Genomic DNA, 27,334 nt, shown 5'->3' on the forward strand with positions numbered 1-27,334 from the left:
TTAAAAAAAAAAAAAAAAAGAATAAAATAGGGGAACTACCTAATCTAACCTAAAATTTTACTGAGGCCAAAAGAAAGGATATTATTTGTCCAGAGTAACTTAGCAAGCTAGGAGTAAAAACAGAACTAGAATAAAGGTAAGTTACCAAAATAAAAGTCAAAATATATCACAAAACAAGTCAGATTCTTAAAATTACAATTAAATATTACTTAGAAAATCACTGTTTTCTATTTTTTGTTTCTCCCAACCAATGAACACCTTTAAAGGCAAAAACAATGTACTGAAATTCTACTATATTTTGATGTTTGTTCTGAAAAACTGAGTTTTTTGTTTCTTGTTGTTGTTGTTTTGTGTTTTGTTTCAGTATTTTTGGTACTGAAGATTGAACCCAGGGGTGCTTTAGCACTGAGTTACATCCACAGCCCTTTTTATTTTTTGAGACAGGGTCTCACTAAGTTGCCAAGAATGGACTCAAACTTGCAATCCTTCTGCCTCAGTCTCCCAAGTCACTGGGATTTCAGGCATGTACCACCAGGCCTGCCTATCAGAGTTATTTAATGCATTACTGTCATAGTTAAACCTTCAATGACAAACACAAATTCATAATTTTAGACATAATGTTTAGGTGCAAAGTTAGTGTCAAATTTGCTTGATTGCTCCACATTAACTTAGAACTAGATTTATAAAACAAATACACATTTTAAGCCAGTAACTATCACTTTCAACTTTTAGTTTGAAAGCAATGATTTACAATCATATGTGCCATCAGAAGATACTGACGAGAATATTAAAAGATTTTTCATTTACATGTTTAATAAATCTTTCTAAATGACATCTATGACTTTGGCATCAACTGGGTTATAGTAATGAAAAAGAGGCAAGGCCCCTCATGATGTTTACATTCTAGTAGGGCAGAGGAAGACAAGAAAAAATAAATTAGCAAAGTAAATTCAGAGTAACACATACTTTATGGATAAGGAAAAAGTGTCACAGCATGTCTATGATAATTACTTCAGATCATCTCAAATAGTACAACTTTGCTACTTATGGAATGAGTGAAAAGCACCAATTTAAGAACTAGACTAATCCATTTTCTTACTAGACTTTGTGGTGTGAGCAATCGTAATAATAGCAGAAACAGCTAATACTTACTATATGGCAGTCACCAATATAAATGCTTCAAATAAATTATCAAACTTTCTTCCACACATCTTTTAATACCTAGACACAATTTTCATCATCTCTAGGTGAAGACCCAGGGCCAAGAGCTAATAAATGATAGATTTAAGATTCAAATCTAGGCGATCTGACTCTAGATGGTCTTCAACCCTGCCTATATAGCAGAATCACCTAAGGAGTTTGAGAAAATTCTACTGCCCAGCCACTAACCCACTAGAAATTCTGATTTAGTCAAGTAGGGGAGGGGCCAAGGTCATCTATAAGATTATCTATAAATTTTAGAGCTCCCAAGTAATTCTAATTAATACAAAGAGTCAAGATTGGAGAAGCAATCTGGATAGTTATATCATGCTTCTGGGTCACTTTGATATCTTACCAAATTATCTCAGATAATTTCAAATTATCTTCCTGAGAAGTCAGACTGGGAAAATATCTGTACAATTTTTGTAGCTGACAAGTAAGGTTCTGAGAGGTATATCTAGTATTGGTGAAGATGTGGAGAAATAAGTATCCTCACAAACATGTGCTATCTTCAAACCAATTTCATAACTGAAAAGTAGTATTCTTTTATATGTCCACTTTGTGAACTCACTTCTTATCTGTTGCCCACTTACCTACTGGATTGTTTTTATTTTTTACTGCTTTTAGTCCCCTCCCCCTTTTAAAAATAATGAAAATATTAATCCTTAGCTTGTTTTTTCATGTTGAATGCATTTTAAATATTTTAAATCCAGCCCACAGCTTGTGCTTTTTAACAGAAGTTTTTTTGTTTTTTTTTTTTGGTATTGGCAAAGTCAAATTAATAAATTTTTCCTTTATGGCTTTTACTTCTTTTGGCCAAGTTTAAGAAAACCTGTGCTAAGATACATGAATAATTTTGTGGTTGATTCCCAATTCAGTCCTTTAATTCATATGGATTGTTCTTTTCATTATATATTAAATTTCTTTTTATCCAGAGACTTATTTCTTTACTCTTTTCTCCCAAATGCCACACTAATCCAGGGCACTTTACCACCAAGCTATAATCACAGTTCATTTATTTTTTGAGACAGTGTCTTGCTAAATTGCAGAGGTTTGGAACTTGGGCTCTTTCTGCTTCAAATCACTGGGATTATAGGCGTGTACCACAATACCTGGCCCAGTGTTGTATAAGTGTTGCCCTTTCCTTTTCAGCATTTATTTTTATTGTATCCTTGATGACTTCTGACTAGAGTGAGAAGGAATCTCAGTGCATTTCCCTAATGAGTAAAGATGTTGACTATTTTTTCATATAATTGTCAACCATCTATACTTCTTTTAAGAAATGTCTACTTAGGTTACTTTTCCATTTATTGAATAGAACATTGTGGGGGTTTTTTTGTTTTTTTTTTTTGGTGTTGAGTTTTTGGAGTTCTTTATATATTCTGGATATTAATCCTCTGTTGGAAGAGTACCTGGCAAAGATTTTCTCCCATTCTGTAGGTTTTTTCTTCATGCTGCTTCCTCCTTTCCTGTATAGCTTTGTAGTTTGATGCCATCCCATTTATTAATTCCTGAGCTTTAGGAGTCCTACTGAGAAAGTCACTGCCTATGCCTGTGTTTTGGAGTGTTTTCCTTTTATGTTTTGGAGTGCTTCCCATTACCTAAAACAGTGCTATGCAATTAGAGTTACATAGGGGTATATCAAAATTCTCAGCAACTTGGAAATTATGGCAGGAGGATACAAGTTCAAACCTAGCCTCAACAATTTGGTGAGACCTTAGGCAACTTAGCAAGACCATGTCTCAAATTAAAAACCAAACCAAACCAAAAAAGGCTGGGGATGTAGTTCAGGGGAAAGTAAAGCAGTAAAAAAGTAGTACAGTGCCTCTGGGTTCAATTTCTAATATAAGAGAGAGAAAAAAAAAGTACAACTTCCCAGAACTTTAAGTTATGGATTTGCTTTAAGCAAAACATACTTTCTATATTCCCTCCCTAATTTTGATATGCCTAAATTATATTAATGTGGATGTGGGAGGGAGAATGTTGTTTAAAAATAGCTTTCTCTACTATTACCCTGAACTAAAGGGTAACTAAGGTGCAATTCCCTCACTAGGTATACAAGACCCTCCTATAATTTTGCCCAGGATCTGTCTAGTCACCTCTTTCCTTGTTCCCAAACTACAACAAAGCTATTTAGCCTTCCCTAAACATACTTCACTGTTAACACTCTCCACTACCATTTGGTTTATCTTTCCTAGGAATGCCTTCCCCACTAATCCAACTTCTATTTGGTCTTAAATGCAATCCAGATGTCCTCTCTCTCATAAATTTTTCCTTGTAGTCTTCTCGTGCATCACAAATTAATCATTCCCTCCTCTGTTACTTTCATATCATGTACATAGATGCTGTTAACTCAGCGAGTGCTTATGAGTCAAGCAAGTTACCAAGGACCCTTACATATTTATTTGTTTGGGTACCAGGGATTGAACTCAGAGGCACTAGACCACTAAGCTACATCCCTAGCCCTATGTTGTATTTAACACTTCGCTTTTGCTGAGGCTGACTTTGAACTCGTGATCCTCCTGTTTTAATCTCCTGAACCGCAGGGATTACATGTGTGCACTACTGCACCCAGCTTCACATGTTTTTAATTCTCACGACCACCCTATTAGCTAGGTGGTGTTATACTCATTTTATCTTAAGAAACCAATACTTAGATTAAGCTGCTTTGAGATTCAAAACCCAAAACCCAATCTGTTTGAGGAAAAAAGTTTCTCAATATATTTGCTGTATTATTTATACACATGAGCTATCTCCATTTTTCCTACCTTCTCACTAAACATTTTAAGAACAGTAGCATAGTATATGTGTTTAATTCTCTGTCTATAGCATCTAGTGTGATGCTTGGTACACAGTATTTGAGGCTGGCTGACCTTATTAGAGAGTGAACTCTCATTTTTTTAATATTTATTTTTTTCGTTGTAGTTGGACACAGTACCTTTATTTTATTATTTATATGTGGTGCTGAGGATTGAACCCAGGGTCTCTCATGTGCTAGGTAAGTGTTCTACTGCTGAACCACAATCCCAGCCCTGAACTCTCATTTTTTGATGAGAGTTAGTAGTAATTCATCACCAAGCTTGGAACAGGATATACACAGTAAATATTTTCCAAAAATGAATTAACTGGAAGAAGAAATAGTAATCAGAAGATACTTTATATTCAATTATTGGTTCCAATCAGTCCACACTTGGTTGGTCCTAGCACCAAAACTGAAAACACCTGGAGGTTGGCAAAATGTAACCTGCTGAGGCTGCATGTGCTGCTAACTAAGCTCCCACTACTGTTCTCTTCTCACTCAGTTCTGGATTCTCCCCAGCAATTAGGCCAGTCTGTTATATCAGTATTTGCTGATGGAAGAGGGTGATAGAAGCCATACATATTGCCCATTATATATGATAAACGTGATTACTACAGCAGCAACTACAATAACTAATCAATTGGAAATAACGAGAACATGAAAGGCTTAAATAATTAATTTTCTAGAAATCTAAGCCTATCTTTTAAAACAGCATAATTTTCCTTTGTTAACTACAACCCTTCAATAATTAACACAAAACTGATAATAAAGGTTTTCCAAGTGCTTTATGGTTTTATTTACTAAAATAAAACCATATTTTTATTCTATTACTAAAGCCAAAATAAAAATGCCTTCTTTTTTCCCTCTGGTGCTGGGGATTGAACCCAGGGCTTGCAAGGCAAGCACTGTTACTAAGCTACATCCCCAGCAGCAATACTTTCTCTTGATAGATGACAAGACTTCTGTGAATGATGGGTTTTGTTCCCCGTCAAAAGCCACAAAACATTTATGTGGAAGAAAAGTTCTACTCAGGTCCAGGGAGTTTTTTACAGTAATGAATAAGGTGGAACTTTGAAGAATATAGTCATAATTAAATTCTATAGTGTGATGTTCATTTTTCCTGTCTTAGTTATTTTGAAACAGTTCTAATCTTTAGAAGTTTTGCCTTATGTGTTATCACAATTTTGTTCCTATAGTCTCTGCCCTCAGAGAAACATTCATAGTAGAGTCAGGTAGAGTTTTGGTGCTGTTACTGACTATGTGATTTCTCTAAACTGCAATGTCCTCATCTGCCTAATCTCATAGGACTACAGAAAAATTAAATGAGATCATGCACCTAATTACTTAGTTTGGAAGATGAGGCTTATTTTTTTCTTATTACAGTTGAAAACAAATATTATGTTTCCCAAGTCTTTCCTCTTTTCGCTTCCTTCAACTATTCCTAAAATGAGATAGTTTCAAACATTCTAATTATCCAAATCCTCTTTTCTGAATAAGTTCCGGTTTGCTGATCTCTCATTAACTTGTAGGACCTGGAACTGAATACCACTTTTTTCCCCTCTGAAAACAGTTGCCATTAAAAGAAAAAACAATCATTAAATCATTAAAGTAATAAAAAATATACAAATGAAAACCTAGAAAATAACTGGAAAGTCACTCATGGGGCAGTGAAACAGAAGCAGAAAGGCATAGCAGGAGGACAAACATACTGAACCAGAGGAAGAGATAAACACTGTGATTGATATTTTTAATGCTAGATCATGAGATCCTTGATAGTAGAAATTGTGCCTCATTCATTCTTATCTGCCTTCTACTGCCACTGTTTGGGAAAATTATTTTTTTTTAAGTTGTGTAATTTGTATTACAGGTGCATTCAGTTTATAGAACCATCTACTTATTGTTGGGACACAGATAGTTAATTTTATTTAGACAATAGGTTTTTCTGAGTTTAGAATCCTAAATGTGTAATTTCTATGATAAATGGTATATTTTGATGATTCAACCACAGTGCAAAAGAGCTCTATTCATTTACCATAGAACTAGTTATGTTTGAATAGCTTCTGTTTTCTAGTACCTTGCCAACCCTAAGAAATTTGTTTTAGAAACATTAAGTAAATGTATATAAAAATAACACCTCCTATGAATCATATCTGATTACTGGTGAGAATGACTGTTTCCCACGTCTGTTTGTTCTTTATGAACTGTCTCTTCATAGTCTTTGACCTTGTCTCCTGGAGTTTGGGATTTTTCTTGATAGTATTATTACTTATTTTATCAATCACTATAAATGACTCACTGTCATTTAACATAGCCTTTAGAATAATTACATACTTTTGTGCTTTCTTAAATACAGAAAACAAAATTCAACGTTTTCTTAATTGTTCAGGGATAGCATTAACTTATTCAAGGAATAATTATTAAGCACCAACTCCATGACAAGCCCTGTGTGCTAGATATATAAGAATGAATAAGGCACCATCTCTGCTTTCAAAGATCTCATGATTTAGCATTATAAATATCTATCATGGCAATATTTGGTTCAGTATACTGTCCTCCAATTATACTAGTGCCTATCTGCTTCTATTCACTGTCTTATTTTACCAGTTATTATCTGGATGAAGGTCTGGGGAAAATCCTGTCTCATGATAAGGTACTTGGGTTTATTCCTGATGTTTGCTATAGATGCTGTACATCTTAACTGATTTTTGGATCCACAGATAAATTCCAAAGCTTAAGGAATTCTGTTCCTTAAGTCAGTTGCTAGAGTACTAACTTCCACATAGCCATTTTTATTTTCAAAGGACTGTCATGTATAAATTCATTCAGTACATGATAGCCTGGAAATTCTTCTCTTACTTCTCTCTTGGAAGTTCACCCTTTATAACAGTATAGTGGTAAATGCTCTGGGATGTTTTTCTAAATCTACTTTACTTATTTACTTATTTTAGGAACTGGGGATTGAATCCCAGGGGCATTTAACCACTGAGCCACAACTCCAGCCCCTTTTTGTATTTAGAGACAAGAGTCTCACTGAGTTGATACGTGGTCAGGAATATCAACAAAAAAAGACAGGTAAATTTAAGCAGTCATAAGTCTAAGCTATTAAACTGAGTGGTAGAGAATTCCCTTGGTATTGCTGTGTTAAGCAACTGGGATAAAATTAGTTATCTATAACAGAGTTCAACAAAGTGTGGGATACTAATAGGTGTTTTTAAAAAAGGAACTGAGTGGTCAAATGTATTTGAAGACACCATTAAAATTAAGCATACTTGAGCCAGGCATGTGACAAATGCCTGTAATTCCAACAACTCGGGCTGCTAGCAGGAAGAGTTCAAAGTCAGCCTCAGCACTTAGCAAGGCCCTAAGCAACTCAGTGAGACTCTGTCTCTAAATACAAAAAAGGGCTGGAGTTTTGGCTCAGTGGTTAAATGCCCCTGGGATTCAATCCTCAGTACCTAAAATAAGTAAATAAGTAAAGTAGATTTAGAAAAACATTTACCACTATACTGCATTTACCACTATACTGTTATATAGGGTGAACTTCCAAGAGAGAAGTAAGAGAAGAATTTCCAGGTTATCATTTATCCAAAATGCTCAGAACCAGAAGTATTTCAGATTTTGGACGCTCTCAGATTTTAGAATTTTCACATAGACTTTACTGGTTTCGCACTGTCATCTTAAAATCCAAAATCCAAAATTTTTAGAATGCTGACACAATACTCAAAAGTTTTGGATTTTAGAGCATTTCAGATACTTGGATTAGGGATGTTCAACCTATATATGTAACATTTCTCAAACTCATTTAATCACAAAAATCTCTACTTCATTAACCTCTAATTGAATTAGTAGTCTTCAGAATATATTTTGATAAAAGAACTTGAGATATCCTCTACCATGATAATACACATTAACATCAGTAGCTAAGCATCAATCACCTCCTATGTGCAGGCACTTCCTATATTATTTCATTTTTCCTATTAAGGAATTAAAAATATTTACTATCAATACATGTCAATAAACTAGAATATTTGCATAAAAATTTTTATGATTTACAAAAAGCTCATATTCATCATTTTACATAATCTTTAAAGAATCCTTGAAATATACAAAGACTACACACTTAGAGAATAGGGTAGTTTGGGATTTTTCTTGACCGTATTATTCTTTATTTTATCAATCACATATAAATGACTTAAGAGGCTTGCTCAAATGCGTAAGTACAACTTAAGCTCCCCCAAGGTCATACTACTAGTACTGGTAAAAATCAGAGAATAGAAATTACATCTCACCCTTATTTCATTGTTTTTCCCTTAGTGTCAAAAGTAATAGCTGTTTTCATAGAAAATCTGTTCAAGCCTTATCTAGACCTCTCCTCTCTAAAAGGACCCTGGAGGCTCAAATGGGCAATGTTAGCTTTGTTTTGCTCCAGAGTCCTAGGGAGTTGATCTAAAGCTCAAGGAAAATAGTGAAGCTACCTATGGTCTACATATGAAATTCTCATTAAACCCACTCACATGTTACTTTTTGCAAAATTTCTTAAGAGGTTGAGTCTGGAGTCACTATCCTTAGCAAGTTATAATGCAGTGGTATGAATATGACATGCCACTTAAGATAGTACCTCTTTCCTCTATGCAGTCACCCATCTCTTTCATTCCATGCCTCTAATGCGTTAACTGCCCAGTGACAGTGTATTAGCTTAGAACAAAGCCAGTCAAGTTATAGCATATAAGCCATATCTGGTAGCTCTGACCTAGATTCAGGACAATAGAGTGCATTTACTACTATAGCTGTTACATGTTGCTGTTACTTATTCATGCACAAAATATCCCTTTACCATACAAATATGTAGTAAGCATAAATAAGCCATGATGTTTGTCTCTAAAAATCTGAGGTGTGCTACTTAAAATATATACTGGATTTCAAAGACAGTATGAAAAAGTAAAATATGTTAACATTTGAATATGATTTCAGTGTCTCCCAGGTATTAAAATTTAATCCCCACTGTGAGATTCTAAGGGGTGAAAACTTCTGGAAAATGATTAGGATTAGATAAAAATCATGATGTGGAGTCTCCATTATTGAATCCTGGTGGCTTTATAAGAGGAAGAGACCAGACACACACATACGTACACGTGTACTTCCTGACTCATAGCATGTGATGCCCCATGCCACCACAGGACTCTGCCAGTTAGAAGGCCATCAACAGATATGATCCTTCTATCTTGCATCTCTAGAACTCAGCCAAAATAAACTTTCCAAATAACTTACCCAGTCTGTGGTACTGTGCTCTTGGCAACAAAAACCAAACTAATATACATGCCAACAATAATTTTTACATTGATTACCTGTTGAAATGATAAATAATAAATGATAAATAAATATAATAATGAATGAGTTAAAATTATTTAAATTAATTTCACCTGTTTTGACTTATTTAATGAGTCTATCAGAAAAATTTAAAATTATGCATGTAGCTTACATTATAGAGTCATGTGAGAGCCTGGAACTTATTGGGCAAAATCATATAGTTTTTCCTACAGAAAGATAAGGAAATAGCAAACAAGACAAGAGCCAAATCATTTATTAACTGTTAAATGTTTATGTGTCAAAAACAATTACAGGCATTTGAAAAACAAAAAAGTAATAAAACATTATCCCTGTTCTCAAGGAATTTATGGTTTAATAAAAAAGCTGTGAAGGTGCTTTTGTACTTAATTCCAATAATGCCTCCTGAACAAAATGATATGTTCAGGGCTTTCCTCAATTCCATGGCCATCTGGCTCCAGTTATCTATTGCTACATTCCTACTTGCTCCCAGTTTCAGCTTCCCTAGTGGTAGAGGAAGTATGTATATTTGTTTGATGCACATAAGAAGAAATGACAACTTCATTTAGATACAGGTGTTATAGTATCTTCCTTAGAAGTACCTCTCCTTGCACATGGGCTTCGCCACTCCAGAGTTAGGAAAAGTTACAATTGACAGCACTCGTACACAGGCACATATCCTCTACTTCTGACCGAAGTACTATCAGTCAAACATTTTTTCAATTCCTAGGAGCTCATAAGTACCATAAAAAAATACAGCATCACTTAAAAAAAAAAAAGAAAAAAATATTCCAAATATTTATGAGATATCTATATGTGCAAAGTACCATGCAGATTCTATGAAAGAAACAAACTGAAACACATTATCTAAAGCATTGAAATACAATATGTCTACTTATCTATTACTTCAATTGCTGAGATACAGACCCCACTTTTGATAAGGCACAAATTCCATTCCCCTTATCCAAATGAGCGTATATATATATATATATATATATATATATATATATATATGAACAAACGGTTTAAAAAAATAAAATTGTAAAAAATTATAAAATTTTATAAACTGTTTGAAGGCACTAAGGGTCATCTAAAACCTCTGGTTTAAAGAACAGATGATCTTGAACCTACTATGATAAAATATTTGGAACCCACTCCATCTCTAAGAACATTCTCATATCAAGCAATATGAATAAGCACAGAAAAAAGAATTAGCTAGTTAAATTTATCTAGATGTAAACAATGATTGTACCATCATCAACTTCCACTATCAATAACTTACTTACCGTGAACACAGCCCAGGAAAGGGCAGAATGGCCTCCTCCGTGCAGAAGGAGCAGGACTGGACCCTCTGAACCACTCTTGTAAACTCGAAAAGTGTATGAATAGTTAAAGATAAAATGTTTCAGTTTTTACTCACTTAAGTTTTTGATTATTTAGTCATAATTAATACCAACTAAAAAAATTCAGGCAGCACCAGGCTACATGCAAAACTGCAGACTTCCAAACTTAAAAGAAACTTAAATAGATGTTCTTGAGATATCAACCATCTGTTTTTGAAATCTGAAGCTAGTAAGACCATTATTTTTAATGAAAAAAAAAAAAAAAAAGATTCCCTTTGTCCTAATGAGGACATAGTCCCCAAATTCTAGAAAGTAAACTCAATTGATTCATGAAACTTTCTCTTGGGTCCCCAAGAGATATAACACTTTGGGAATTTAATTCCTAATCCCTTCTCCATGTATTAGACAATTATAGCCAAGAAAGGCACTGGCATGGACTTGTAGGAAATATTACATGCTGTATAAAGAACAGATGGATAAATAAAATGAAATAAATAGCAGGAACAAAGAACCTTTTAGAAACTACACACAAATCTTCTAATTTAGACAACATCATAAGTTTACTAATGAATAAGTCACTTTGTAGAGGATATATCCTTGCCAGTTTCATTTTCTACTTCCACATCTTCCATGGACTCAAAGTACTGACTCCAAGGAACAGGGGAAAAGTCCCGCTTTCTTCCAGGGCTAAGGAAAAAAAACAACGACAACAACAGAGAGAGAGAGAGAGAGAGAAAGAGAGAGAGAGAAAGAGAGAGAGAGAGAGAGAGACATTTCAAGTAAAAAATAGTTATGCATGAGAAGATCTTGGTCAATAAATGCTAAAGTAAATCTGAAATTTAAATAGCAAGAGTATTTTAAAGAAATAAGGCATTCATTATAAAACATCACATTAAAATGTGTTTACATAAGTTCAAATATAAATTTAAGAGTAAAAAATTTTAGGATTTTATAAAATTAATTCATTAGCATATTTTAATCACAAATAAATTCCATGTATATATATATATCACAAAATCTTCTCATTCTCTCTCCTTGATCTTAGCTGTAGGCTCTATCTATCCTATATCTTTCCTACTACAATCATTCTCGATCACTATTACTACTTCACATCTTTAACCTCTCACACTCTTTTATGGGTTTGTTTTGTTTTTGTTTGTCATTTCCCAACCAATCAATATAGAACCTTCACAGAAGACAAACTGGCAATATAATATCTTGAACTTCTAGGAATTTATCTAATAACCTATTTACATAGAAGTACAATGATTTATCTACTCAATATAACATTATTTCTAATAGAGAAAAGTTGTAAACAACCTAAATACCCAAGAGCAGGGGACTGACAGAAGGAATTATACACTAAAAAATGTTTTGCACATGTATATAACTCCAAGACTCATTGTTAAGTGAAAAGACAAACATGAGGTACATATTTGTATAAAATTGGGAAATATATATAATTGTTTAAGTATGTTTAGAATATCTGTGGAAGATATAACATTGTTCAAAGTATGTCTAAAAGTCAGTATATCCAACTTCTGCCTTTTGACAATGATTATTAAAAAACACAAATTTTAAAACAAAAATAATCAATAAATATCTATTTTTAAATTATGTCTTCATACTTGTACAGAAAATGAAAAGAATCCTGAGACTTCCCCTATTTCCACTCCTATTCTTCCTCCCAATCATGGGGAAAATTCAGAACTGTACCAGCAGCAAAACATCATTCCTGTCAGATATCTTCCTGTACATGCCATGAGGCTGAATATAGAAGATTTTAAAAATATAAGACAAAGCTTCTTTAAAAACTTATATAAAAGTATTCTTGGTTGATTATAATATTGGAAATAAATAGAGCAGCTGGGTAGTCAGGATGAATTTTTATTAATAGTGATACATTCACTGTACTGAATGTCTACTCTGTTCCAGGTATTGGGCCAGGTCAGTCATTTTCAATCTTTGTAACAACGAAATCACCTGGGGAACATTTAAAAATACTATCAGTTGGGTCTCACCCTAGAAATGAAATCAAGTGGTCAAGGGTATGGCTTAAGCTTTGAGAATTTTTAAAATTCCCCAAATTGAGAGACAAGTATTAGAAACATAAAGGTATTGAGTACATGGTTTGGAAAGAGAGAGGAGTTCAAATTCCTTAAAGTTCCTAATACCTTTGTACAATTCCTACAAGTTCCCAAGGCTTATGGTATAGACTTGGTTGTTAGGAGGATTAAGGTAGTTGCTTAGTTGCTCTCAGGTGAGTTTATTCTATTTTTTTAAACTTTCTGTTATTCTACAGTCTCCTCATCTAACTTGGTACTAATGTGAGACACATGAGAACAAGAACATTTGCCATTTTTTTTTTTTTACCAATGTATTCCCTAAACCTGACATATTATTGATGAATGTTTGCTGACAGTGTGGAATGAGCTTAAAACACTTGGCTTGGCATCTCAATAACTATTTATTAATTACTATTATTAAGTGGCTTTGAGGCTAATGAATATAATTGCCTTTACTTAAACCTTTCTAGTAAAAGAACATGTGATGCTACAAAGCTCTACTAATCAAGAGTATGATACAGGTGTAAAGAAAACCATAAACAACTGAATAGATTCCAGAGTCCAGAAATAACATTTATTATCATCTACTGATTTTCAAAAAGGGGCTAAGAAAATTCAATGAGGATAAGGATAGTCTTTCCAAACCATGATGTTCTGACAACTGAATATCCACATACAAAAGTATGAAACTGAAACTTTTCCTCATACCACACACATAACTAAATTCCTTTTGACAATGATTATGAAAACATACAAATTTTAAAACAAAAATAATCAATAAATATCTGTTTTCAAATTATGTCTTCATCCTTAGACAGGAAATGGGAAGAATCCTGAGACTTCCCCTATTTCCACTCCTATTCTTTCTCCTAATGATGGGGAAAATTCAGAACTGTACCAGCAGCAAAACATTATTCCTCTCAGATATGGAATGGATCACAAACCTAAACCTAAGATCTAAAACTGTAAAACCCTGAGACGCATACATAGGAGTAAAAGAACGAAATTTCATGATGTTGGGTTAGGCAACAAAAAAAAATTTTTTTTTGAGTGTTAAGAGTTGGACTCATTGAAGAATAGAAACAGGAACAGAAATCTGGCAGTGGGAGAAGAGACCTGATAACAGGTTTTCTGTCTGTGCTAGCCCAGGGGTTTATATAGCACGAGGGTCAACACTACTGGTACAAACTTATGCTAATAAGGGTTAAGCAACAATTTTTTAGATCCAACACCAACAATAGAAGTGATAAAAGCAAAAGCTTAAGAATTTGGACCTCACCCAAATTAGAAACTTTTCATTAAAACTATATGCAATTGTAGCCTGGAGTTCTGGAGAGAGGCACACCTATAAAGACCCATCAAAGAAAGAAAACTTCAGATCAATATCTCTAATGAATACAGATGCAAAAATTCTCAATAAAATTCTGGAAAATCGAATACAAAAACGTATCAAAAAGATAATGCACCATGATCAAGTAGGATTCATCCCCGGGATGCAAGGTTGTTTCAACATACGGAAATCAATAAATGTAATTCATCACATCAATAGATTTAAAGATAAAAATCATATGATCATCTCAATAGATACAGAGATAGCATTTGATAAAATATAGATTCCTTCATGTTCCTAACCTAGAAAAACCAATGATATCAGGAACATATCTCAACATCGTAAAGACTATCTATGCTAAGCCCCAGGCCAACATCATTCTAGATGGAGACAAATTGAAAGCATTCCCTCTAAAAACTGGAAAAAGACAGGAATGTCCTCTTTCACCACTTCTATTTAACACAGTTCTTTTTTTTTTTTTTGTCAGCTTTTTTTTTTTTTTAATATTTATTTATTTTTGTTTTAGTTCTCAGCGGACACAACATCTTTGTTTGTATGTGGTGCTGAGGATCGAACCCGGGCCGCACGCACGCCAGGCGAGCGCGCTACCGCTTGAGCCACATCCCCAGCCCCTTAACACAGTTCTTGAAACTCTAGCAAGAGCAATCAGAGAGATGAAAGAAATTAAAGGGATACGGATAGGAAAAGAATAACTCAAATTATCATTATTTGCCAAGGATATGATTCTATGCCTAGAAGACCCAAAAATATTTCACCAGAAAACTTCTAGAACTAATAAATGAATTCAGCAAAGTAGCAAAATATAAAATCAACACCCATAAATCAAAGGCATTTCTGTACATCAGTGACAAATTTTCTTAAAGAGAAATTAGGAAACAACCCCATTTACAATAGCCTCAATAAAATAAAATACTTGGGAATAAACTCAATGAAAGAGGTGAAAGACCTCTAAAATGAAAACTTCAGCAAACTAAAGAAAGAAATTAAAAAAGACCTTAGAAGATGGAAAGATTTAATTTGTTCTTGGACAGGGAGAATTAATATTGTCAAAATGACCATACTACCAAAAGCACTATACAAATTCGATGAAATCCCAATCAAAATCCCAATGTCATTCCTCATAGAAATAGAAAAGGCAATCATCATGAAATTCACCTGGAAAAATAAGAGATCCAGAATAGCCAAAGCAATCCTTAGCAAGAAGAGTGAAGCAGGTGGCATCACTATACCAGACCTTAAACTATACTACATAGTTTAAGTATCAAAAAAAGCATGGTATTTGCACCAAAATAGACCTGTATACCAATGGTGCAGAATAGAGGACACAGAGACTAACTCATATAACTACAGTTATCTTATATTGGACAAAGGTGCCAAAAACGTACATTGGAGAAAAGATAGCCTCTTCAACAAAAGGTGCTGGGAAAACTGAAAATCCACATGTAATAAATGAAATTAAACCTCCATCTCTCACCATGCACAAAATTCAACTCAAAGTGGATCAAGGACCTAAGAATTAAACCAGAAACCTTACACCTAATGGAAGAAAAAGTAGGCCCAAATCTCCATCATATCAGATTAGGCCCAACTTCCTTAACAAGACTTAAAACCTTAACAAGAATTAAAACCAAGAATCAATAATGGGATGGCCTCAAACTAAAAAGTTTCTTCTCAGCAAAAGAAACAATCTGTGAGGTGAACAGAGAGCCTAAATCTTGGGAGCAAATTTTTACCCCTCACATATCAGATAGAGCACTAATCTCTAGGGTATATAAAGAACTCAAAAAGCTAAGCACCAAAAAAAACAAATAACCCAATGGATGAATGAGCCAAGCACATGAACAGACACTTCTCTGAAGAGGATAAACAATCAATTAACAAATATATGAAAAAATGTTCATCATCTCTCACAATTAGAGAAATGCAAATCAAAACTACTCTAAGATATCATCTCACTCCAGTCAGAATGGCAGCTATTATGAATACAAACAACAATAAGTGTTGGTGAGGATGTGGGGAAAAAGGCACACTCGTATGAGTGCCATATTGGTACAGCCAATAGCCAATATGGAAAGCAGTATGGAGATTCCTTGGAAAACTGGGAATGGAACCACCATTTGACCCAGCTATCCCACTCCTCGGTCTATATCCAAAGGACTTAAAAAACAGCATACTATAGGGACTCAGCCACAACAATGTTTATAGCAGCACAATTCACAATAGCTAAACTGTGGAACCAACCTAGATGCCCCTCAGTAGATGAATGGATTAAAAAACGTGGCATATATACACAATGGAATATTACTCAGCAATAAAATCATGGCATATGCAGGTAAATGGATGGAGTTGGAGAAGATAATGCTAAGTGAAGTTAGCAAATCCCCCCAAAATAAATGCTGAATGTTTTCTCTGATATAAGGTGACTGATCCATAATGGGGTAGGGAGGGGGAGCATGGGAGGAATAGACAAACTTTAGATAGGGTAGAGGGGTGGAAGGGTAAGGGAGGGGGCAGGGGGTTAGCAATGATGGTGGAATGTGATAGACATCATTAACTAAAATACAGGTATGAAGACATGAATTGGTGTGAATATACTTTATATACAAACAGAGATATGAAAAATTGTGCTCTATATGTGTAATAAGAATTGTAATGCATTCCATTGTCATGTATTTAAAAAAATAAAATCAATTAAATATTAAAAAAAGAATTAAAACCAAGAATCAATAAACGGGATGGATTCACACTAAAAAGCTTCTTCTTAGCAAAAGAAATAATTAGTGAGGTGAATAGAGAGCCTACAGAATGGGAGCAAATTTTTACCACAAACACATCAGATAGAGCGCTAATCTCTAGGATATATGAAGCACGCAAAAACCTTAACATCAAAAAAGCAAAAACCAATCAATAAATGGGCCAAGGACATGAACAGACACTTCTCAGAAGAGGATATACAATCAATCAACAAACATATTAAAAAATGTTCAACATCTCTAGCAATTAGAGAAATGCAAATCAAAACTACTCTAAGATTTCATCTCCAGTCAGAATGGCTGCTATCAACAATAGAAACAATACAAAGTAATAAACAAAACAAACAAGTATACAAATAAGTGTTGGCAAGGATGTTGGGAAAAAGGTGCACACTCATACATTGTTGGTGGGACTACAAATCGGTGCAGCCAATATGAAAAGCAGTATGGAGATTCCTTGGAAAACTGGGAATGGAACCACCATTTGACCCAGTTACCCCACTCCTCAGTTTATACCCAGAGGACTTAAAAAAAGCATTCTACAGGGACACAGCCACATCAGTATTTATAGCAGCACAATTCACAATAGCTAAATTGTGGAACCAACCAGATGCTCTTCAGTAGATGAATGGATAGGGAAACTTTGTTATACATACACAATGGAACATTACTCAGCATTAAAAGAGAACAAAATTATGGCATCTGCAGGTAAATGGATGGAACTGGAGAATATAATGCTAAGTGAAGTAAACCAATCCCAAAAAACCAAAGATCAAATATTTTCTTTGATATGAGGATGCTGACTCACAATGGCAATTGGTGGGGGGGCATGGGAGGAAAGGAGGAACTTTAGGGCAAAGGGGAGGGTGAGGAAGGGAGGGGGGAAGGGGGCAGGAATGATGGTGGAATGAGTTAGACATCATTACCCAGAATACATGTATGAAGACATAAATGGTGTGAAAATACTTTGTGTACAAGTGACTTGAAAAACTGTGTTCTATATGTATAATATGACACAAACTGCATTCTGCCATCATGTATAACAATTAGAATAAATAATTACCAAAAAATATGCACTTTTAAAAATTTTAGTCATTTATTTCTTTTTTTCTTTTTGTGGTGCTGGGGATCGAACCCAGGCCTTGTGCATGCACGGCAAGCACTCTACCAATTGAGCTATATCCCCAGCCCTATATGCAGTCTTCATAATACTGTGCAAGGAGAGAGTTAACCCATAGTTTTAAGGACAATAGCATGGGTTATGAAGTTAGATTATCTTTGTTTAAATTTCATGTATAAGTTTTGTGAACTTTAGCATGTTAATCTGCCTCAATTTCCTTGACTATAAGAAGTGATGACAAGTGACCTTCATTATAGGGCCTAGAACTACCAAAGAAAGATAAAACTCCAAGGCAAGTGACTGCCACACAATCAAAAAGCATAAAACACATGAGGAAACAAACCTATAAAGATTTCCCACACTGAAATTATCACAAAGTAACTGCTTAATACATTAAAATAAACAGGAATCTGAAATACATATAGCTTTAAATTACAAATGATTAAAATTTAAAAATATGTGATCAAGTTTAACAGACCATGTAGAGCTAGGGGTAAATCACAGATTCCTGTTGTCCTTCAGAGTCCTTGGGGGATGGTTTCAGGACCCTACATAGTCAACAAAATCCTCAGATGCTCAAGGCCTTTACATAAAATGGTACAGTATTTGTATCCCATATATTTTAATATTTCTTTTAGTTGTGGATGGACACAATACCTTTATTTTTTAAATTTATTTTTATGTGGTGCTGAAGATCAAACCCAGTGCCCCATACATGCTAGGCAAGTGCTCCACCACTGAGCTACATCCCAGTCCCCATTGTACTTTAAATCACCCCTATATTACTTATAATTCAGAATACAATGTAAATGCTACACAAATAGTTGTCATACTGTATTGTAGAGGGAATAATGAAAAAAGACTGTACATGTTCAGTACAGACATAATTTTCTCTCCAAATATTTTCCACCTAAAATTACTTGAATCTGTGGATAAGGAAACTGCAGAAGGGGAGAGCCAACAGTAATTTGTTCAGACATATCTAGATATCTAGAATACAACACAGAAACAAAAGATGTGAAATATCAGTCTGGGCACAGGCGCAGTGGCAAATGCCAGTAACAGGAGGCTCGCGAGTTCAAAGCCAGTCTCAGCAACGTTGAAGTGCTAAGCAACTCAGTGAGACCCTGTCTATAAATAAAATACAAAATAGGGCTGGGGAAATGACTCAGTGATTGAGTGCCCCCGAGTTCAATCCCTGAAACCAAAAAAAAAAAGATGGAAAATATCCAAGAAGCTAAGAAATATAAACAGGAGAGTAAATAAGACTTACATATGTCAATTTGAGTTCCAAAAGGAATTAAGAGGATGGAATAAAAGTAATATTTGAAGAGATAATATGCTGAAATTTTCAGAACTGATATTACATTGTAACTACAGATTCATGAAATCCAATAAATCATTTTTTTAACCTTTTTTTTTAATGTGGTGCTGAGGATCAAACCCAGTGTCCCATGTGTGCTAGGTGAGTGCTCTACCACTGAGCCACAACCCCAGCCCCCCCTCCACACCCCCAATCATAATTTTAAGAGAAGTAATACATCATGGTAAAACTGCAGAAGCTTAAAAACAATTAAGCAACCCCTAGTTGCCAAAAATACCAAAGGACATAAGGATAAGTTTGTTCATTTCACCACCAGTAGAAGTAGAAAAGAATAGGAAAACAACAACAACAACAACAAAACAAACAATGGCTATCAAGAGAGATGGGTTGAAAACACTGTTATATCCATACAACAGACCACTACACAGTTGGGGTGGGGGTGGAGAATGAGAAAGATCTGGTGTACTGATAAGAAATGATCAGGTTTTAAAAGAGCAATATGTAGAACATTATGTATTCTATTATCTTTTATAAAAGGAGGAAATATAAATATTTTAACTTTTTTTTAAAAAGTGCAAGAATAAAACAAAAACTAACAAAAATGGTTACTTGTGAGGCAGTGAAAGGGAAAAGCAGAAACCAGGCTTTTCTGAATACATTGTTAAATAATTTCAATTTTGGAATTATTTAAATAACTTTTCTTTGGAGCTATTTAAATAACAGGCTGCCTGTATTAATTACTTGACTTGTGGGTCCTTCTTCCACTTCTAAAAATAAGAAGTTAAGCAGTCTGAAAAAACTCAATCACAACCACTATCAAAAAAGGGAATAAGTAACAATACAGTAGAAATTATTCTAAGTGACTTTAAAACACAATTATTTGACTGCACATCTCTGGTGGGATAAGGAAAAAAAAACCTGGGAGAAATTTTAAACAGTATTCAGTAATATTGTTGGTTGTTTTTACTGGTAGTAAAATTCATTATTTGAAACATGATATACATACGTATTTGGATAAAACAAGTAGGTAGCTGGATTAATGTCATTAGAAACCAAGATTACCAAGATTGTAAGAGAGAGAAATGTGTAACAGTAGATTGGGTAGAGAGAGGTGATGGGTGGGGAGGAGAGGGGAGGAGGGGATAGGAAGGGCAGCAGAATACAACAGACTAGTATGGCTGTATAATCAATGTGATCCTGCAATCTGTACACATGGAAAAATAAGAATTCATACCCTATTTGAATCAAATATATGATATGTCAAGATCATTGTATTGTCTTGAGCAACTAATAAAAAAAGAATAAACCCTAATAAAGATTTAAACAGAAAAAAATAAATAAAATCAAAGTAGTAAACAACCCTATTATTTTAAATCTGAATTGAACATGAGTATATACTTATGATCTTTTTGTCCTAATTGCTAGCTATGTCTAAGTTTACAAGCAAAAACCAACCTAGAAGCAATGAGTTCCCGTAATGCCCAGAATGAGAGATCTAAATGCAATTTCCAGTGTCTAGAGGAAGCCTGTACTACTTGGCTTGTAGGTCCTTCTTCCACTTCAAAAAACAAGTAGCAGAATCTTCAAATCTCTCTCAGACTCTGACCTGTTCTTCTGCCTCCTTCTTCTTTAAAAGACACTAGAAACTAATTTGCATCCATCCAGAAAATTCAGGATATTTATTTTAAGGACAACTGATAAGCAACTTTAATCCCCCTCCACCTTGTTAAAACAAACAAAACAAACAAACAAATATATTCACAGGTCTTAGGGTAGTACCTTAGTATCTTCAAGGTGCTATTATTCCACTTCGAATAGGTTCTGTAAAGTCTTTGTGTTATTTCAAAAAACAGCAGAGATATTGATTAAACTTTGACTTTTCTATTCAGTATGTATGTTGTAATATCTAGAGCGAAATCCCAAGGAATCACTAAAAAACTATAAGAAACAAGTTCAGTAAGGGTATAGAATATAAGGTAAATATACAAAAATCAATTGTATTTCTATGTGTTTATAGTAAATAATCATAAATATAACCAAAGAAATGCAAGGCCAATACACTGAAAACTACACAACATTGCTTAAGAAATTAAAGATAGCAGAAAAAATGGAAAAACATCCCGTTTGTAGATATGAAAACTTAATACTGTTAGATGTTAATACTCCCCAAATTGATATACAGATTCAAAGCAATGCTCATCGAAATTACAGCTAACTTCTTTGCATAAACAGACAAGCTGATCCTAAAATTCATGTGGAAATTCAAGGGACCTAGAACAAATAATATTTTAAAAACCAAAGTTGGAGGCCTTAATTCCTGATTTCAACTTACTATAAAGCTACTACAATCAAAAGACAGTAATACAAGCACAGATGTGTGTGTGTATATATATATATATAGAGAGAGAGAGAGAGAGAGAGATAGAGAGACAGACAGACAGACACTATAAGGTCAATATACAAAAATCAATTGTATTTCTATATGTTTACACTGAACAATCAAAAAACGAAATTTTTTATGTGGAGAACAGTTCCATTCATAGGAGCATTGTTAAGAAAAAAATACTTAGGAATAAATATAACTAAAGAAATGCAAGATATGTGTACATATATATATGTGTGTATATATGTGTATACATATGTGTGTATATATATATATGCACATATATAAATATATGTATATATGGTATAAAATTTGGGAGTTCAAAAATAAACCCATACATTTATGGTCAAAGGATTTTTAAAATTTATTTATTTATTTTTGCATTATGATTCTTAATACATCATTATATCATAATTTATCATATCTCTGATTATATATAACGTATGTTGACACCAAATTCATACCTTCATACATGTATTTTGTATAGTGATGAGGGTCTCCTTTCACCATCCATGCTATTCCCCTTCTCCTTCCCTTTCCCTCCCACCCCTGTTCCCTATCTAGAGGTAATCTTCCTCCCTTGCTCTCCCTCCCAATGGTCAAAGAATTTTTTACCAAGGTGCCAAAATAATTCAATAGGCAAAAAGGAGTCTTTCCAATAAGTGGGTGTTAGACAACTGGTTATCCATATGCAAAAGAATGAAACCAGACACATTCCTCAAATCATACATAAAATAGTAACTCAAAATGGAAACAGACTTACATGTAAGAGTTAAAACTATAAAACTTTTAGAAGAAAAAAAAAAACTCCTGTATTTGTTGGTCATTTGTATTTGAGAAGTGTCATATTGACCATTTATTAATTGGATTATTAGGTTTTTTGAGTTCTTTATATATTCTGGGTATTAATCCTCTTTCAGAAGAGTAACTAGCAAAGATTTCCTCATTCTGTATGTTCTCTTGTCACATTCTTGAATGTTTCCTTTGCTGTGCAAAAGCTTTTTAATTTGATGCCATCCCATTTATTAACTCTTGGCATTATTTCCTGAGCTATAGGGGTTCTACTGAGAAAGTCATTGCTTATGCCTATATGTTGGACTACTGATTCTATGTTTTGAGTCACATAGTTTCTGGTCTAAACATTCAACACAGTTAGCAATTAAGAAAATGCAAATCAAAACTACACTGAGATTTCAGTTCACTCTAGTTAGAATGGCAGGCACCAAGAATACAAACAATAATAAAAGATGGAGAGGATATGGAGAAAAAGGAACACTTTTACACTGTGGTGGGATTGTAAATTAGTGCAACCACTATGGAAATCAATTTGGAGGTTTCTCAAAAGACTAGGAATGGAACCACTATCTAACCCAGAGATACCTCTCTCTCCTCGGTATTTAACCTAAAGAATTAAAATCATCATGTTATAGTGATACAAGCATACCCATGTTTATAGCAGTATAATTCACAATAGCCAAACTATGGAACCAGTCTAGATGTCTGTTAATAGATAAACAGATAAAGGAAATGTGATACACACACACACACACACACACATATATATATACACACATGTGTGTATGCATGTATATGTTTTATTTAGCCATAAAGAAGAATGAAATTATGGCATTTACAGGAAAATGGATGGAACTTAAGAACATTATGTTAAGTGAAATAAGCCAAACTCAGAAAGTCAGGGATCTTTATGTTTTCTCTCTGACAGGAGAATGAAAAAGAAAGGTGGGAGCGAGTAAGTGGGGGGCATCACATGAAAATCAAATGGAGATCAGGAGAATAGAGGATAGGAACTAGGAGGAGAGGGAAAGGGGAAATAATGGAGATTGATATTGGCAAATTATATTGTTATATTGTGTGCATGTACCAATATGTAACCATGAATCCCACCATTATGTACACCTATAATATACTAACAAGAAATATGGGGGGGACCCTTTTAGAGGTACTTAGCACCTATAATTCCTAAACCTTGTGATATGGATAAGCTTGCATTTCCGTTCTCCTCCAAGTAGTTTTCAGCTTTTACTTCTCTGCTATCTGAGTTAATATTCTTCAACTTACTTCCTATCTTACTAAATTTTGATGATATATCATTTTTCCTCCTATGTCTTTTTGGTTTTATTTCTTTTTCCAAATTATTATAATATGATGAAGTTTAGGAAGTAAATATAGAAAAATGAATTAACTTCTTCAAAAATCCTCTGGGGTAGCTATTATTTTCCCTGTTTGAAAATGAGAAAACTTAGGTCAAGGGATATTAAATAACTTATCCAAAACAATAAAAACTTAGCTGAGTTTAAAAATCTGACTTTTGGGGACACTTCCTTATCAGTTCTAAATACTATCCTCAAAATAACATTAGGTTCTTCATTCTTGAAAACATTAAAGCTGGCAATGAACATCCAGAAATGCCTAGGAAGAGGTGGGTGCTGTACATAGAATAATTGGTAGAGGACCCTTGTAGCAAACTTGGGCACCAGAGAGGCTTAGAAAAAAGTCCATTTTTACAATTATAAAATAATGTCAGGAGGGAGCAGGAACATGAAGAGAGAAGGAAGAATCAAAGACATTTCTCAAGTGTATCTGATATCATTCCAAGAGAGAACACAGGAGGCCTTTTTAAAACATTCCAACTTAATTAAATACTGATTTATCATACACTTGAAAATTTTTAAAATCTTAAATCCTATTCCTATTACTTTTCTATGTTGGCCATTAGTAAGTATGTTAAATCATCTCATAAGTGGATACAACAAAATCCAAAAATGGAAATAGTAGCATTTCATAGAATGCCCTGCATTAGGACAGGATATTTAGAGCCAGGGTACTTACAAGATGTGGTTTCAAGCAAATAAATGAAATTTTACTTCACTTAAAATCATTTTCACATAAGATACTTAATCCATGGGAAATTCCAACCTGCTGAGTCAGATCACACAAAAATATACTTTGCTTAAAATACATAGACAAACTGCTGCAGCGTAAGAAAACAGCTGTAATGTTATACCAGAATTCTTTGTCTAAGAAAAAAAAAATGCCTAAATTTATTTCCACTAGTAACCCACCAGGAGAACAAATAGTTGTTGCCTTCTTTTCCTAAAAAACTAAAAGTAAAGAGGGGAAAAAAAAGGTATATCCTTTTCAACAGGCTATGATTCCCTTCATGACTTCACTCCTTAACAAATAACTGATACCAGCTTGACATTATGTTCTTAACAAGTGGATAATAAAAGCCTTAGAGAGTTTTGAGGAGAAAATGAAACTGTGCATGTGTAGAAGGAAGCATTATTTAAATTGTAAAGTGATATAACAGAAACTTATTTACTATATCTCATCAATTCTAAGACACATTTATTTCCATATTTAAAATTATAGTGTCCTAACAATGCTGTTGGTCAGGTAATGGTTCTAAATTGATTCTCATTGCCTGTATGTGAGTGAACACCAAAACCAGTATCAAAACTATCCAGATATGTGTTGACAACTTGAGAGAAAATCTTGGAGATAAATGTGAAATGCTCTTTTAACCACCAAGAGCTAAATCATCGTGAGGAGAAGAAGGGTTCAGTTAGATGAGTTAAGCAGTAAGTGTCAAAAGTAAGATAGCTTTACATAATTATAAAGCCAGCATATGGGCTGATATGAATTTTAGGAAATGTTCCAATACTATTGTTCTTAGGCTTGTTCTTAAAATGTCTTATGAACTGATGAGATACAGGAAATAATTTTTTTTACTACATGGTCTTACAACTTAAATAATGATTCCAAACAAATACCATGTCATTTTCCCCTCTGTAAGGCTAGCATTAGCCCTAATTTAAAAAAATAAGCCAGGCAAGGTGTCAATTCCCAGTAGTCCCAGTTACTAAGGAGGATGAGGAAGGATCACTTCAGTTAAGAGTTTAAGATCAGTCTGGTCAACACAGCAAGATTACACACACACACACACACACACAAAGACAAATATATATGACAATTTTTCTAAAATGATCTGAGCTCAAATATAAAAAATAGCCACTTTTGATAGCACTGATGAAAGCAAAAAGGCAGACAAAGCTTTTTGATGTTTTGTAAGTACTAATTGTGTTGTTTACCCTTATAATCAACATATGTGGCTTTACCCAGTAATCAGAATCTATATTAGCTACTATTCTGACATAATAGAAAGTAGGTTTGGATTCAGAATTTAAAAGTCCATACAGAAGTCTCTGGTGAAGTGTATGTTAGATCAATAGTCATATAACCACCTCCTCAGACTCTTCTACATGCTCTGATGATCTACAATAAGACATATTTTAAAGGCAAGGAGCAAATATCTTTAGGGTAATTGCTTCTGAATTCCTTCCAATCATAACTTACTTACACTGTATAAGCAGATAATAAATTAAGTGCTTATTCCCATTCAATTAAAGAGACATTTTAGTATGCTCTAAATGGCAGGCCTTGATATACTTACCTGGTACTAGGGAAATAATCAATAAATATTGATTAAAATTTGTCCTAAAAAAAAATTATATGGGGGACTGGGGATGTAGCTCAGTGCTAGCAAGTGTGAGGCCCTGGGTTAAATCACAGTACCACACACATTAAAGAAAAAGAGAGAGAGAGAGAGAGAGAGAGAGGAAATTTAAACTTGGACTCTGCCTCAATTCATTTGAGGACAGGGAAGGTAAGTAGTCATTGTACACCACAGTTATAACAACAGTAAGTCACAAGAGTTCATAGATGATATCCAGTTGAAGAACTGGTCAAGGAAGGAGTCACAAAGATGATATCTGGTGTGAAAACTCTGTTAAACCAAATGGTATAAAAATTCAAAGGAGTATTTTATTTCTTTATTTAAAGCAACACTAGGGATGAAACTTAGGGCCTTGAGCATGCAAAACAAGCTCTCTACCACTGAGCCATACCCCCAGTCCCAAAGTACCACTCCTATTAAACACTGACTTGTATAGGGAATGGGCAAAAGTACAAACTCTTTTTAATAAACAATATAAAAATCACAATTTCCAATTAACTGTGAAAAATGTTAATATACAGATTCTCCAGCTTAAAAATGGATTTGTTTGTATTCAAAAGTTTTTAAAGTAGTAGGTTATGAATACTAAAAATTCTCCTAACAGTATAATGATACATTGGTAAATTCTCTGGGTAGCTCTGCTCCCAGCCTACTTATCCATAATATGAAAAAATGCCATTTAGATAAATATGAAATTCAAGTGAATTTAAATTTTTAAATACATCATGAACCTCAATTCTTATTTTGGGCCTGGGGGACCTGGGGATTAAACCCAGGGGTGCTTTACCATTGAGCTATATCCCCATTCCTTTAAAAAAAAATTTTTTTTTTTTAATTTTGAAACAGAGTCCTGCTAAGTTGTGGAGGCTGGCCCAGAACTTGTGATCCTCCTGCTTCTGCCTCCTGAGTTGCTGGGATTATAAGCATGCCACTACACCAGCACAACCATGATTCTCATGTTTAAGGAAAAGGTGGTTTAACTAAAAGGATGAGAAAGATTAAATGAAACAAGCAGGGCAAGTATATATGCTAGGTACTTTACAAGAACCTGAACTATATTTTCTTTTTTGTCTTTTTCTTATGTTTTCTTTTTTCTACATTTTCTTAAAATAATCAGAACAGAGATTTATAA

At 34.0% G+C, this 27,334-nt stretch overlaps 1 protein-coding gene across 1 annotated transcript in view; it reads right to left on the bottom strand.

Annotated features, from left to right (window-relative positions):
* Nucleotides 1–27,334, bottom strand: part of Ppme1 (protein phosphatase methylesterase 1) — a 62,651-nt gene that overhangs the window by 23,231 nt on the left and 12,086 nt on the right. The window contains exons 2-3 of the mRNA XM_015477430.2: nt 11,262–11,355; nt 10,612–10,704 (exon numbers count right to left, since the gene is read on the bottom strand). Coding sequence (XP_015332916.1) covers nt 10,612–10,704; nt 11,262–11,355 — 187 coding nt within the window. The remainder of the gene's footprint in view (nt 1–10,611; nt 10,705–11,261; nt 11,356–27,334) is intronic.

The sequence above is a fragment of the Marmota marmota genome, unplaced genomic scaffold (assembly GCF_001458135.2).
Source record: "Marmota marmota marmota unplaced genomic scaffold, marMar, whole genome shotgun sequence".
NCBI lineage: Eukaryota > Metazoa > Chordata > Mammalia > Rodentia > Sciuridae > Marmota > Marmota marmota.